This window comes from Triplophysa dalaica, chromosome 21 (assembly GCF_015846415.1).
Source record: "Triplophysa dalaica isolate WHDGS20190420 chromosome 21, ASM1584641v1, whole genome shotgun sequence".
Lineage (NCBI taxonomy): Eukaryota > Metazoa > Chordata > Actinopteri > Cypriniformes > Nemacheilidae > Triplophysa > Triplophysa dalaica.
The window spans coordinates 15,941,302-15,957,948 of record NC_079562.1 but is presented as its reverse complement, the minus strand read 5'-3'; the positions used below and the strand labels follow the sequence as shown (position 1 = coordinate 15,957,948).

Here is a 16,647-nt window from a genome sequence, read left to right as displayed (position 1 = left end):
TTACCACCCTGTATAGAGTAATGCACTGTAAGTGACTATTATGGTCCTTATGGGTGTCTTCATACATATTGGTCTTTCGCAAAAGAGGAGCGTTGACGGAAGTATCTGCTTTTTGTTGTAGTTTAGTTCAGGGTCTAATCCAGCACAGTATAAACTAACAGTGACGCAAGTGTACGTTAACTGGCTCACTGCATGTAACAGAACATTACACTAAAGTGTTCAAAGATGTAACCCTGCAAAGAAAACGTAAACACAGCTCCATTTTAAAAGGAATGATTCAATATGAGCCGAACAGACGACATGTGCACCAATCCAAAGCGTGTAGTTTTTGTAGTTAAATCACCCATGCTGAAGCATCACCCTGCACAGCTGCACACCATAAATACATTTGTACATGTTATGTTTGTCGCTGTAAACATACTCGGCTGTACGCAAAACGATCTGAAAAAAATCAAAGCTGCACAGCACATAAACTCAAAAAGACGCAGTACCTTCCTCCCACACCCGATTTTAGTACACCCTTGAAAAGCCCCCAGTATGCTCTTGTGCCTTCAAAGCAGAGCTGATGTTTTTTTGATGCAGTCTCATGCTGGGCTCGGACGGTCTTGGAGTGCGGCCATAGGAATGATAGATCACATTCACACACATACTGGAAAACACTATCACCTCAGGACCTGCCTGAACTGCAAACCAGCCAATAAAGTATGAGGTACTGAGGGAGACAAAATGATATTTCTTTTTATTAGAATACACTGAACACACATCATTCAGCGAAACAAATCGAAGGATGTGAAAGATGTTACTGTATGATTGAAGAAACTGTGTTGTAAATAGATTCCTGTTTTTGTTTTAGCTTTTTTTAACAAGCTGCTTTCATCTCCCATTGTACTAATTTATACAATATCATCAACTCATATGTTGTCGATGTTGTATGAGCCAGAATTATGTTTGTGAATTCAGAAACAATGAATGCTCATTTACAAATACTTTAATTAAGGATATGCTAATTCTAATTTTATACTACATACTAGGATGAATAGTTTGTGAATTGTGACACAGGGTGGCTGTTTGAAATGTAGTTTGTTTAATCAAAAAATGTGACCCTGGACCCTTATGGGTCAATTTATTGAAATTGAGATTTTTACATAATCTGAAAACTGAGATTTTTATTGATTGTTAGAATAGGACAATATCTGACTGAGATTCCATCGTTTAAAGGACCCATGCGCCGTCGATGCTCCTCTCACGTGTATTCATAAACTTTGGATTTTAGGAATAAACAGAAACAATGGTGTCGACTTCACTTTATCAGTTAAAAGCATGCGGATCGATCAAAGTGTAAAGGAGGTCTAATAGTGCATGAGCAAACGTCAATCTATGTTAGAGATCACAATTTTTATTTCGGACACCGGACCGATTGCCGTCAGACGGTTATATAAAATAACACTAATAACAGAAGCGTTAGTTTTGTTTTTTTAAATTGGACCCGAGTTGGATGATAAAACAAGCAGTTTGACCAGGAAACATTGCAAGTAGGAATTCAAAGGACATTTCTTAGAAGTGTTTTATAGGGAAGCACACAATATCAGTGTATTACACAGAACAGCTTTCACAGTTGATGTTAAAGTCATGAAGCTGTTATTTGACCGTTGGTTATCTGAGAATACGTAGCCAAATTATTACCAGCTGTAGGACTTGGATGATTGTAAAAGTAGTTTAGCATGTAGCTCAATGTTTACAATCTCTGATACCCGAACACTACTCCAGCGGCTCTTCCTCTTCTCTAAGGAAGACCTCGACCTGTTTTTGGGGTATTCCTTTGGGCGGAGGTTGATAAAAGCACTCGGAATACTGACATCATGTGTCTGTGAAGTAGACGGCTGTAGTCCGATCCAGCTGTTCTCTGGAATCCTTGAAAAGCGAATTCTGTTAAAGACAATATCTCGCTTGGCACTGAACTTTGACCTTTATCATTTTGCAGGTACTATGTATGCTCTAACAGCAACATTACACACTAACTAAAGGTTGAAAAATGGGATTGCCGGGAACATGCTCTTTTAAATTCTGGAATCTGAGAGTGCAAAAAAATCTAAATATAGATGTCGATCAGGGGCACTGTGGCAGGCCATCCACTCACAAAAATAAAGTTTTTATATATTCAAGGTAGGAAATTCACAAAATATCTTCATGAAACATGATCTTAATATCTTAATGATTTTTGGCATAAAAGAAAAATCGATAATTTTGACCCATACAATGTATTTTTGTCTTTTTCTAAAAAAATTCCTCTGCTACTTAAGACTGGTTTTGTAATACAGGGTCATGTTCTTAAATGTCACGTTTTACAACCTGCAAACACGTGACTTTTTTAAAGGTCCAGTCAGTAAAATCTAGTGGCAAGGTTGCGAAATGCACCCAACCGCTCACTCCACCCCGTTCGAAACCATACGACGGCTGACAGAAAATGGCGAATGGCATGCAAGGGCACTCGCGGTGTATGTAGATACAAATAGCTCATTCTAACGTATTTAAAAAACATATCACTTCATCCTGTAAGCTCTTCATACACCTCTGAAAACATAGTTATGTATATAATATTGCATTTCTGTCAAAAAATTTTACTAGTTGATATTCAATTTCTGATATCAAGAATACACATTTCTGCGAGTGATGACGTCATTGTTGATATCAAGAATTAACATTTTAACTAGTGAAAATTGAATTACTGATATCAAAATAGTAATTGTTATACTAGTAGAAATTTCTTTGTTGATATCAAGAATATTAATTTTTAAAAGTAAAAATTTAATTGTTGATGTCAAAAATTCATATCTTGAGAGTGATTAAAGCTAATTCGGCTTGCCATACTTCTGGCTAAATGAAAAGATTTAAAGTAAAACTAAAAAAATGTATGAATTGAAATGTTATTCAACAAACAAAGCTTATTTAAATATATTGTTTCTGTTTCAAAAATATTCATTGGATCAATTTTTTAAAGGATTTTTTTAATGCATTTATAGAATATTATTTTTGACGTTTAAGTAGGATGTTCTGATTGGTTGGTGTGGTATTTGTTCCGCTCCTCTTATGTAATTGGACAAGCAAGTAAAATGACTGATGAGCGCAGCATTTTCCCCCAAAATTGAGCAGATTTAAACTCTTACCAAATGGAAAAAAATCTGAGTCAGCAGATAATATGCCAGCACGGCAGCTCCTTTGGAAACAACTGAAAAAAATGTGGTGGCCTCGAAAAAATGGTTTGGTGGACACTGGTCATACAGTCTTAAATAAAAAGAGCCCTTTCCACAAATCTCTGCGATTCACAGTATGTGGATCACATAAAATATTATTTTTAAAATAAGTATTATAATTAACATTATTTATGATGGGAAAGACTCCATCCAGGGTGTATCCTGCCTTGATGCCCGATGACTCCTGAGATAGGCGTAGGCTCCCCGTGACCCGAGGTAGTTCGGATAAGCGGTAGAAAATGGAATGGAAAAATGATGGGAAAGTTGAACCGTGTTCAAGCATCACTAATTGAAAAGTGTTCGTAAATGACCATGTGCATCATCATAACACTGGGCTTTGTGTGGACAAGCTCAATAGAGTTCAGGGGTCAAACAGAAAGACCGACTCCTCTGTCAGACGTCATTCATTCAACAAAGACTGAATTTCTTCTCTAAACACAACACACTCATTCAATCAGAGCCATCCGTCAGACTTAAACACATGTGCTTGTAATGAACTGTCAGGGCTGTTATTAAAATCCTGGACCTCAGCTGGCTAATTGGACAAGTGTATGATCTATCAAACTCTGCTTGGTTGCTTTTTGTTCATTCATAGTTCAATAAGCCTTTATGTTTTGTTGTGCAGGACATTTAACAAAATCATAAATGAGTGATGGCTATACAGTTGTTAAGTTATAATGAATGAGCCCCCCAGGGGCAAAGGCAATTTGGAATTAACATTTAGTCAAATTCTGTTGGTTTAGTCAGCCAGTGGATTTGACTCCTTTCTCATTTGCATATGCATTGAATTTACACTAATCCACATAAATGCATCTCTATAAAACCGACAGAAATCTGATATATTATACCCCCCTCCCGCATAGTGTTTAAGTGAAAGTGTTTAAGATTTGTCTTCTTCGGTGAATGTTGTAAATTCTGTTAAGCATAACCAAGTCAAGTTTTCATTTCTAGTCGTTTCACAAACAAGGCATTTAGATTTGATCTTGATATCCAGTGTATTAAATGGTGAGGACTAAGAGGAAATAGTACATCATGGGTCACCCATTGCAGGATTTAAATCCTCTTTTAGTTTAGAGTTTAATTAAATGATGTCCAAACTCATTTTATTTTTACAGATGTGATCAGTTGGCCATACCTTGCACAACTGCATAATAAACCTTAAAGACTTGACAGCATATCGCTTAATTCATAACTGGCTGTCATGCATTGTATTCTAGTGAATGATTCTGAGGTTAGGTTTCATTCTGAACCGCAATGTCTTTACTTTAAAGTCTCGGCTAAAGGTAGGGAAAATTACAATGGATGTCAAAAGTTCCCTAGAACTGTCTGCTGTGCTGCATTCTTCATAATGTCTTCTTTTGTCATCTACAGAAAAAATATATATAAAGTACATTTTTCCTACTACAATGGAGTCCAAGAACTGTTTGGTTATAAGCATTCTTCCAAATATCTTTCTCTGTGTTCATCACGACAAATAATTATTTTTAATAATTATTAGGTGAACTATCACTTTAATAAATGTTATTAAAAGATGATCATTTAAGTAACATGTTACAACTTGCCCCAATATGTATATCCAATAGGCGATATCATGAATCTTGTCATGTTAACTCACTTTGTTTTTACTGTGTGTATACCAAATGATTTAAAGTGATACTTCACCCAAAAATGAAAATTTACTCCCCTTCAAGTTGTTCCAAATCTGCAAAAATGTCTTTGTTATGATGAAGACAGAGACATTTATATTTTGAAGAATGTTTATAATAGTGGTGGGCCGTTAACGGCGTTAACGTCGTTAACGCAGTGAGACTCTTATCGCGCGATAAAAAAAATGTCGCCGTTAATCTATTCTCAAAGTTGGGTTGGGAGCTGGGTCTATACTACGCAAGCTATGATGACTTTCACCTTGATATTTTAGCGCGGATGTATACCAGCTTAACTGCACTGTACGGGGCGAGAACGAGATTTTTCAACTCGCGTGATTCGCGTCATTCGCGGAAGCAGAAGCCGCCTCATCATCTCATAACCAGGGCTTCATTCGCGCGATTCGCGCAGCAAGTAGGTCTATTTGCTCTTTGCATTAACATATAAATCACTCGCGCTTGACGCGCCATTCGCGTTTGGTCTGAACACAACATAACGTTACTGTGAAATTACCGCATCAAACGTGACGTGCTAACATGGATGCAGCTATGAAGCCGCCGGGTTTGCTTCAGGGAATATTAATTTTTAAGAAGCTTCCCAATAGAAACATCGACAAGACTAAGGTTGTTTGCACCTTGTGCAATGCGGAATTGGTTTAAAAAAACTTTCTCTCAACAGGTAGTGGTCTAGCTTTAGTTGAAACCAGTAATTTTGTATTGAGATCTAATGTATTATGGCTCCTGTATGACATATCGCTTGTTGCTCCCTCACTCTTTGTAAGTCGCTTTGGATAAAAGCGTCTGCTAAATGACTAAATGTAAATGTACTGTAGGAGCTTTTCCACTCTCAAGTACCACCTAAACGCAAAGAATCCCTTAGCTAATGCGGAAGTAAACACAAGTACATCTTATTGAACATAATTTCATTTTCATCACCAATTATCATAGTAGAACAGCTTTCTCAAGCAGTTTGTGATGCATTTTGGAAACAGGAGATGAGCCCCTGGTCTAATGCGCCACCTGGCTTGAGAAACCCGTTCTCAAAGACTTACTTTTAGTCATTATTTGGGTAGCACACATATTCTGAATGCCTTCGGCAGAATTCAAATGAGCCATTTTAATCTAGATTAATCTAGATTAAAAAAATGAATCTATGCCCACCACTAGTTTATAACCAAACGTATCTTGCCCCCCATTGACTTCTATACTAGGAAAAAAGAAGACATTTTGAAGAATGTATGACAGCGAACAGTTCTGGGGCACATTTGACCACCATTGTATTTTTCCTACTATGGTTGTCCATGGGGGGTCTGGTTAAAAGCATTCTTGCGAATATCTTTCTCTCTGTTTATCAGAACAAATACATTTAAACAGATTTGGAACAACTCGAATGTGAGTAAATAATGACAGAATTTTCATTTTTGGGTGAAGTATGACAATATGTTAAAATTTCATAGTGTTGTGCATTAGACGTATGACATAACAACACAACTGACGTTGTGTTGCATTTGGGAACCATACAAAGGGCATTATCAGCAGCACCTCACCAAAAGGCTTGTTTCACTTAGGATATGATTTGGACACACAACTCATTTGACTTCTCTCTGATAATGACAAGGAAAGGTAAGAATGCTATGTATTTCTATAATCATTTATCCCCAAACACAGAGGATGCCTACCCGATGAACAAGTGGAACCTCAGACCTTCTTTCCTCGATTCATTTCTTGACTGCTTCCCCCTGCATAAGGTGTGGGAAATGTCCTATTGGGCAATTCAACTGTGTTGAAATAGTGGGAACTAGTTCAGCGTATCTGAAAACCAGTGAAACAGCTTTTTTCGACCTACTTCCCCATGTAACAACAAGCCCTGATCTCCTGTATTAACAGAAGACATTTGTAGAATATTTGTAATGTAGAAACAGAAGCAGATGTCTGTATACAGATATGTCCCCAAACACACAGTTGAAGTTGAAAGTTTTCGTTGGAACTTTGAGCAGTAGTGGGAGGTGTGGTCACATGGTTCAGGTCAGGCTGCTGTCACATGGTTTGTGTTTGCAATGACTTCAGATCTCTGGACAAACTGGTTATGCACCCTTAGTATGAAAGCGTTTCATGATTCCTTTGAGAAATCACAGAAAGGCATTCCACAGCAAGAGTCAGTAAACTATGGAAATACCAGCCATAAGTCTCAAGGTAAGTGCTTTATTTTGAATTCATGTTCATTCGTTTTGCTTTTATAGGTCATTTAAAGGCATACACGATGGATGGAAACAATCATTTTTGCTCAATGTTACACAGTGTTTAACATTTAAAATGTGTAAATAATGATGTTTGGATCTCTAACCCTGTTGTCATGTTACATTATTTAATATGTGTTATTCGCTCTCTGATATACAGAATTGGTGAATATATAAGTGAATTCCTTAGATTGTTGTGTGGGCACCATTGTATGAATACATATTACAGTTGCAGGACCTGTGTTGAAAGGAGACACTATGGCCTATGAGGTTTATTCAGAATTTTAGCACTGAAACCTTTTTGAAACGTTCAGTTAAATAGAGGAAACTGCTGGAAATACACAACTTCACCGTGGCCATGACTTGCCCGTCCCTTTTGGATTATGTCCATAAACATTTCTATGTGTGGTTCAAGTCAGCACCGTGTTTGGCCATGATGTATATACACATTACTGTTTAGGGAATAGATTTGTACATTTACATTTCTTCCCTGTGTGTGTGTGTGTCCTGCAGGCCATCGTATTGGTTCACTGGTTACTGACAGTCTGGTGAGATCATTTGTCTTTCTCAATTCTGTTTTTTCACACTAACCTGAGGAATCTCGGCAGTAGGGACACTTTAGAGGGTCCTGCTTTCTCTTCCAAACCAGAAGCAGAAACCTCAACCCTACAGTATATATAATAATTATAACGTAATATTATAATCAGGGATGTAACAATATCGTTGATATCCTGTTATCGCAATAGCAAAATTTTCGCAGAATCATGGTGGTCACATGACTGCTTGAAACGATAGGTCTTCTGGGCCAAACATAGAGAATGTTAGAAAAAATTAAGATAGTTATATTTGGCAAGGTCCATCTGGTGCAATTATTTTAATTTTATAAAAGGGATTTTTAGACCAATCTTATACTATAACTCATACCTCTAAGCAACAGTTATGATTAAGGTATAAAGAAAAGAGGATGCTTACGGCACGTTTCAAAGTCATCATTTGTCAGTTAACTGTCACCCGTTCCGTATATGGGACACCTAAGTTTGCGTCAATATTGTGCATGTAATTTCTAAGCGAATCATGACAAACTTTATATCCTTGGAAAGGTCTAAGACTAGAATACAGTTTTCTGTATTACAGTTTTACAGTTTTTTATGTAGATTTTGATATTGTTACATCCCTTATCATAATTAATGTAATCAATGTAACAAAAATGTTTTCGTTTTCTTTATTGTACGTGTTGTCTTTATTTAATATTGTTTGTGTGCAGGGCATGTTTGACTCCATGGCTCCCTTACTCTTTTATTTTGGGGAATTTGAGTGTTCTTGCACTGGGCGTGTGGGCCATTGCACAACGTGACTCTATAGATGCTGTGGTGATGGTAAGAATGAAGACCTTGATCTTTCAAAAATCCCAATTAACGCAAATGGAATAAAGCTTTCGTGATACTGTATACACCTACAGTTATGAGTTTTCTTTACTTAATAGGCATCTGGTCAAGTCATGATGAAGGCATTTCATTTTATATTCATTTAAAGATGTCCCACAGTCAAAATAGTCCACACTCTAGGATATTCTGGTTACGAACAGCCCACTTATACGGTGTTTTTTTTATGAGGTTACTAATGCGTGCGTTCATCCAATCTTATTTGCACGTTTTAGTATGATTTGCTTTCACGCCATTGATGTTAGGTTTAGGAGCAGGATAAGGGAGGAGCTTAAGTCATGCTTTATACTAATAATTGTTTGTTTTTGTACAATTCAGATCATACAAATTTACACGAATTGGCCACTTCATGAAGTAAATTAGTTCAACACAATCTTACAGCAAAAACATTTTACAAGGTGGCTAATTTTGGCTAATTCCTATTAATACGTAAGATCTCATGCATACATTTTAGTACCATTTGCTTTCGATGTTATGGTTAGGGGTTGGGCTTCAGTTTTGCATTTTTTCAAGTGATCTACTTTTTCTACAAACTACTTTTTCTTGCTTTATTTCCTTTTTTATACTGCATGGGACACTTTGTTGATTTCTTCTCTCTTTCATTCAGTTCCTGATGGGTTTGGCTGTGACCATCCTAACTGATATTGTCCACATTGGAGTGTACTACACTCCATCTGAAAGCTTGTATGAGAGAACCCTACGGGACGCATTCCGCTTCAGCGTGGGCATGGCCATACTGAGTCTACTGCTCAAACCCGTCTCTTGCTTCTTTGTCTATCAGATGTACCGGGAGAGGGGTGGCGACTACAACGTTAACTTCGGTAAGTCCGTGGTTACCAAAAGACCATAAAAGCCAATGTACATCATAATCATGCATTCTTACTTCACTATGGAAACAAAGTCGTGTTCTTGTATTTACTTAAAGTATGTTTCAGTGACCGATTAATGTTTTGGTTGAGAGTGCTCTGTGATGCATGTGCTTCAGTGATTCTGAAAGTCTTTTGACTTAAAATGGCCGCTTTGGCCATGGTTTCTTAAAAGGCATCACTTCAGCCTATTTACAGTAGATCATTATCATTTTCAGGACATGGGTTGTAGAGCACAAGTGAGGTCTTGAGTGAAAATGTCAAGCAGAATAAGTAAAAACAAGAGCAGATGATTGAGTTTGGAGAGAGTCCCAGGATACATGCCAGAAAGAGTGGCCCTCTAAACATAAAACAGATTAACTGGATGTCTAGTTTGACGAACATGGCTTTCAGTAGCGCAAAGGCCGTTGATCTTTACGAGTGGAGTCCTCCACACCGGCATGAAGTTTTAGGTTATTTCACCAAATTTTATATAAGATAAAATGTAATGTTAAAGAGGTATGTCATATGAGCCTATGGGAAGTGTTATATAGCATCCTTTTCCTGCCATGCATCATCTGTGATTTTTTTCAGTTATTATCATAACTGTCTTTTTAGTGTTCCCGTTTCTCACAATATATCAGGCTTTTACACATGATCATTGTGTCCAGGTTTTCACAATGATAATAAAGTATCTCACAGAAGTGACTACACCCCTCACATTTTTCTAAATATTTTATTATATATTTTCATGTGACAACATTGAAGAAATGACACTTTGCTACGATGTAAAGTAGTGAGTGTGCAGCTTGTATAACAGTGTACAATTGCTGTCCCCTCAAAATAACTCAACAAACAGCCATTAATGTCCAAATTGGGCCCAAAGAGTCAATATTTTGTGTGGCCACCATTATTTTCAAGCACTGCCTTAACCCTCTTGGGCATGGAGTTCACCAGAGCTTCACAGGTTCTTACTGGAGTCTTATTTAATTCCTCAATGATGATATCACGGAGCTGGTGGATGTTAGAGACCTTGCGCTCCTCCACCTTCCGTTTGAGGATGCCCCACAGATGCTCAAAATGGTTTAGATCTGGAGACATGCTTGGCCAGTCCATCACCTTTTCCCTCAGCTTCTTTTGGGGTCATTATCATGTTGGAATACTGCCCTGCAGCGCAGTCTTTGAAGGGAGGGAATCATGCCCTGCTTCAGTATGTCACAGTACATGTTGGCATTCATGGTTCCCTCAATTACATGAGTGCTGCCCAGTGCCGGCAGCACACATGTATCCACAGACCATGACTCCCACCACCATGCTTGACTGTAGGCAAGACACACTTGTCTTTGTACTGCTCAGTGAGTTTTCGCCACACACGCTGGACATCATCTGAACCAAATAAGTTTATCTTGGTCTCATCAGACCAGAGGACATGGTTCCAGTAATCCATGTCCTTAGTCTGCTTGTTTTCAGCAAACTGTTTCCGGGTTTTCTTGTGCATCATCTTTAGACCAATTTGATGCAGTGTTTGGTGTATGCTCTTTGTATGACCATGACCAAAATTTCTTTGTTGACCATGGCGAGGCCTGTTGTGAGTGGAACCTGTCCTGTTAAACTGCTGTATGGTCTTGGCCATCGTGCTGCAGCTCAGTTTCAGGCTCTTGGCAATCTTGTTATAGCCTAGGCCATCTTTATCCAGAGCAACAATTCTTGTCTTGCCTAACACTAAAGAATCACATGACACCGGAGAAAATGGTTAATTGGGCCCAATTTGGACATTTCCACTTAGTGGTGAACTCAATGTGATGAGCAGATTTACACTGTAATACAAGCTGTACACTCACTACTTTACATTGTAGCAAAGTGTCATTGAAAATATTTACAAAACGTGAGGGGTGTACTCACTTCTGTGAGATACTGTATTATAGCAATATTCATTGAAAGAGTTTTCAAATAATCACGTTTAGATTCACCCAAAGACAGTATCTGACATGCAAATGGTAATACAAGAAACGTTAAAATGATTGTAAAACATCTTAATTTAACAATCACACATTGAGAATTCACTGGTCAGAAAGTGTGGGAAGCCTGGTATCATTCAACTTAACAACACATTGATTATTAATAGTTTTCCATACTAAATGATTGAGTTTTCTGTCTTGTGTATCTGTTTGTCAGACCTGGAGACCTCCGTGGATAGTCGCTGCACCACAGACAGTGCTGATAGCACATTTTTCACCCGCCGATACTGAACCTTCCCTCCCTCTCCTCCTTCAATACTGTTCAGTTTCCTCTTCAACAGGACATTTCTGAGCTGCTGGATATGACATTGACATATTTTATTGATTATTTATTTGTTTCTTGTTATTTCTGTTTTCTGCACATTACATCATTCCTTGTAAATGTCAGTGTCTCCTTATTCTTTTTGCATTTCTTTTACTTGATCTTTGTACTTGCTTTTCATTATGTCTCTGTCTGTGTGTGTACATTAAGTTTCTGTTACAGAAAAAACGATCAATTCTGTTTGAAGCCTCTGCATATTAATTCAGATTTTTTCAGGACCTTTCTTCGTATGGACCTGTGAGAAATGACATAGCGAAAAACAGAGGGTCAATAGGTCCCAGACCACTATTATCCATTTTTTGCAGCATTCAGACTAGGAAAAACAAGCACAAATGTACCAAAATTGTACCGAAATTCTTATGGTGGTCTTAGATTTTGGACCCCTTTGCAAAATCAGTGAATCAGTGTTTTTCAAAAGGGATCCATCAGAGTACAGCCGAAAAAGTACAAACTGATATACAGCACAAACCAGTTACTTTTTTATCCCTTAAATATACAAATATTTTATTTATTTGATTCTGAAATGCATTTCTATTTATTTTATTGTTATTATGAAATATACAGTATATACAGTACATAAATCAGTATCCACATTAAACAAAAGCAAATCGGTCTGTGAGACAATACAGTACGGTAATAAATTCACCGCCTGACACCATGTCTACATCAGATGCGGCGCAATGCAACAAAAGACAATATAACGCATCAGCACCCATTATAATTTTTTATTTTGTCCACACTGGATGCAATCCCTTTAAAACAAGCCGTGTAGTGTCCGGTGTAGACACAGTGTTAGAGTAAGTTGACAACCTACAGCTGAAAACCAGTTTTTATTGAGCATGATATATTGTTTTGTGATATCATGATGAATGTAATAATAAAGTGTCATGGAGAAAATAAAGCTGTTTTATGTAGGGGATGCAGGTAATGGACACAAACCTCCAGGAACACAATTGAGAGTCTCATCATGCGTAACAACACTTTATTGTTGTATGTGGTGTTTTCTGCCCGCATGATCACAGAAGTGCTGAATTGTTATAATGTCTCAACAGTCGATATTTACTTTTGTTTATGGTGCAATAAGGGAATTGTGCTGTTTTAAGTTACTTATTGCGATTGCGATTTCTCAAGTTGTGTTTTTAATAAACTGCAGCAATAGAAAATTGATTTTCTTGTTTGACTTATGTCGTTGTTTTCACAAAGCGGTTTTGCCTGAACTACACACGAGCACAGCCTTTTCTTGGTTGGTATTCTGTTGATGTGCTGTGGGATTTGTTAAGTGAATCCATCATGAGGGAATCTTCAGTCTGACTGAAGAAGATTAGAGCAGAATATTGCTCCTGCGGTACCCGTGTAAATCACACATGCTGCAGATGTCCAGCGATCTGATGCCGTGTTCACTCTTAAACCCAATGTGTATTTAATCATCTGTTCCCAGAGACATATGGTTTACTGAAGACCCGATGTTCTCATCTCAGTTTTCTGTCTGTGAACTCGAGAACAACTTGATAATGGGAGTTTTTAGTAAATTGTTTGGTGAAATATTTCTATTTTAGGCCTACTATGACATTATATAGCTTGGCATTGTAAAATGGTTGAGACAAAGTTGATCAGCTCATTAACCCTTTCTGTTACTTTCAGGTTTTCCAACAGTATCTAGAAACAGAGATACGTACCAGTCCATAGACCAGCAGGATCAGTCCAGTGCTGCTGCCGGCTCAGTCGCTCAAGTCGAAGATGGCAAACATGGACCACGCACCTACTGAGAATGACCAAAGCAAAGATTTTTTTTTTTTATATTTGGTAACAATTTTCAATCAGGTTTCATATTTTAACATGTAGTTTTTATCAGTAGCCAACATGAACTGACAACTAATGATTCGATTTTACAGGATATATTCATCTTTATTAGTGTTTGTCAACTAATGTTAAAGCCACAATCCGCAACTTTTTTTAGTAAAACATAAACAAACAAACACACAAAAAACATGTCTGTTATAAATTCACAAGAAACGTTTTTTTGAGAGTTTACTCTAAAGTATCCTGCAATTTTATGTTTTGAACACAGATGGCGACAGAAACACACAAGCTACAGATTGCAGCTTTAACGGAAACAACTTTAAACTTTTGAAGAAATATGGTTATTGTTAGTTAATATTTTGTTGTTCATGTTAACTAATTTTAACAAATCAAACCTTTTTTTATTCAGAACTGTTGTTTATGGAGTCATGTTTATGGATATGTTGGTGTTTGACAGAATACCTACAACCTTTATCAGCATGAAATGGTCAAATTACTTTGAGAATGCGAAATACCTTTGAACGATGGTGCAAAAATGTATTTAAAAATATTTCAAATTTCTGTATTTCACGTTGTGACGTTTTGATCTTCTATTGGTATCACGCATTCACGCGATTTCGCAGGTCAGAGTTGAACTTTGCTATGCAACGAAATGTGAAATTTCTTCAGTTGGGCTTGCGTTTCTGGTCCGATGCATTCACATAAATAGAAATCAATGGAACAGAAGTCAAGTGTGACCACAGATTTACTTTACATTTGCATCTGCAGAAGATGTTTAGATCAAATACTTAATAGAAGGCTTCACCTCACGAAATGTTTTATATTACATCATAGGTTATATTTGTGCATATCTTTTATCAAAGGAAAATCCCTCACTAGGTTTATGAAACACATTATTCTGTAATGCTGGGATGTCCATGTGCTAGTTTACCAGGACAGTATGTTTGTACTTAATTTATGTTGACATGAGTGTCACCGGTACTCCAAAGTTGTTTTGTGTGTTTTTTAAAGATTCTCACTTTTGTTTAACCGTTTGCCACACAATCCAGTGTGTATTTATTCAGATTATTTACTAAGCATGGTGATGCTCAACTTTGATGTCTAAAACTGGGATGTCTGATGAAATGTGATATAAACCAGAAGTGACAAAATTAGATTTTGGAATGAGATGAGCCCGTTAGAAGAAAATAGGTACAGTATGTAAATGCTAAGCACTTAAAATGGAAAACTGTTTCAGACACATACACATATCTGTTTTGTATGCACTATGGCACCGTGGTGAGTCACAAACCCAGAATCTGCTTGAAAACAATCAGTATTTTTGCAACTTGGTCATTATGCAAAAGTTGCACATTTTAAAACACAAGTCTGTGTATATTCATTTTTGACAGCCATATGTTCATATCGTTGCTTAACACTTCATTGGGAGTCAAGCTCTGTTCAATAAGCACAATGTAAACCCATGCCAATTGTTTAACCTCCGTACATGAAATGATATGCTGGATCATTGAATTGTCTTAGTTATTCAGCAGGTTGTAATTCATCCTGTTTGAGGCTAATCGCTAAGAGAGTCCTATAAAAATAAATGTATTATGAAATGAAGTAGTTCCCCATCTTTCTTGCAGTTGTTGCAATGTTGTAGTTTCGTCTGTTTCAGTTATTCTTCATGCTTGACGCAACACACAGGTTGCTGCAGTTTGACCACATTAAACAGAACTATCATTCAAGAGATTTGATCCCTTTGAGAGACTAAACATTTCTGCAACGCTTCAATGCAATAATGCACAGAGCAATAAACACTATACTCAAAACTCAACTGAATATGACTATTGTTATTTTGGCCAGAATTTGATTATTGTCCCAGTCTATGTTTTTGGATATATTAGAGATAAGTTGTGATGTTTTTCGCTGAACATTTATTGTTTTGTCTGTTGAGAAGCTAAAGTCTGTTTCAGCTAATATATTTCTTCTTTGAAAAAAATCAGTTTGTTTTATCAAAAGCACTCAGATACTGCTGAGTTCCAAAACTATTATATGTGACAAATTAGTTCTTGCTGTTTGATTTATATTCCTATCAATGATATGACATGTTGTCATAGAAACACCACAGCGTGCAAAGCCTTTAGTCATTTAAATGAGGTTTTGGTTTTGGGTAATGTTCCAGGTTTTATTGGCAAAAAGACAGTCTGCGTGGGCTTGATGATATTGTTTCAAATAAAAGATAAAGGCTGTGATAGATACTATCTTCAAAAGGTTAGCCTTGTGAAATTTGCTGGCATTATCTTTAATTTACTGTATTAGATTTTACTGAATTGTATTATTATTATTAATAAATGAGTTTGTCAGCAAAAAAAGTATTGCAGCAGTATTTTACAATGTTATTTATAAACCTTAATAACTATGCAAAGTGCAAAAACCTCTGTGATTTGAAATAGCTTTCAACAGTATTTGTATATATCAAAACCATTTTTCAGTTAGAAAAACAAATAGTGTTTAGACTCTGTAATGCACACAGATAAATGTTATATAGGCATCTTAATAAACTGAGATAAAGGAAAAATGAGTTCTTGTTTTTGTTTGTTGCCGTCTTCTCAACACAGATTGTCATACATGATTGTATATATTGAATTAATAGTTCCCTTGTTTCTATATTGAGAGTGTTACTGATAATAATTCATTTGCTATTAAAGTCTGTGAGGTTTTCATTTAATGTCTTGTATATGACTGTATTGCTTCTTCAGTAGGGTGCACACTGTTATTGATCCCTAACATCTAATTAGAATGCATGTGTGATGTGTTTCTTAATACATGAGCCACTCGAGAGGTCTTTGCACAAAAAAATGTTTTACTTAACTCCAGAAAATGGTCAGTGAACAGTTTTTTTCATAACTATTTTGAAATTAAGAAGGGTAAGTGTTGTTAAAGTGGAAAAAGTTGAGATGCACTGGACAAACATACACTTGCCTGAACAGGTGGTGACGATGGTCCTTAGGTCACAAAGAAACGTCATGACAACAATGACCGCCACTGCTTGACAACTGGCCAGCATAAAGAAATAAATATAAGCAACTTATGGAGAAACCATTGCT

General features: G+C 36.8%; 1 protein-coding gene across 3 annotated transcripts; it reads left to right on the top strand.

Moving 5' to 3' along the window:
• Window positions 1-6,746: 6,746 nt before the first annotated feature.
• agtrap (angiotensin II receptor-associated protein) lies at window positions 6,747-15,374 on the top strand. Of its 3 annotated transcripts, XM_056735379.1 has the most exons (6): window positions 6,751-7,087; window positions 7,645-7,679; window positions 8,396-8,507; window positions 9,181-9,394; window positions 13,400-13,561; window positions 13,827-15,374. In XM_056735379.1, the coding sequence occupies exons 1-5, from the start codon at window positions 7,061-7,063 to the stop codon at window positions 13,522-13,524; spliced, it is 513 nt and encodes a 170-aa protein (XP_056591357.1). In that variant the 5' UTR covers window positions 6,751-7,060; the 3' UTR covers window positions 13,525-13,561; window positions 13,827-15,374. The 3 variants fall into 3 exon arrangements, with proteins under 3 accessions (XP_056591358.1, XP_056591357.1, XP_056591356.1); XM_056735380.1 differs by lacking the exons at window positions 13,400-13,561; window positions 13,827-15,374 and adding an exon at window positions 11,594-12,925 and having other exon boundaries at window positions 6,747-7,087; XM_056735378.1 differs by having other exon boundaries at window positions 6,752-7,087; window positions 13,400-15,374.
• Window positions 15,375-16,647: the final 1,273 nt, after the last annotated feature.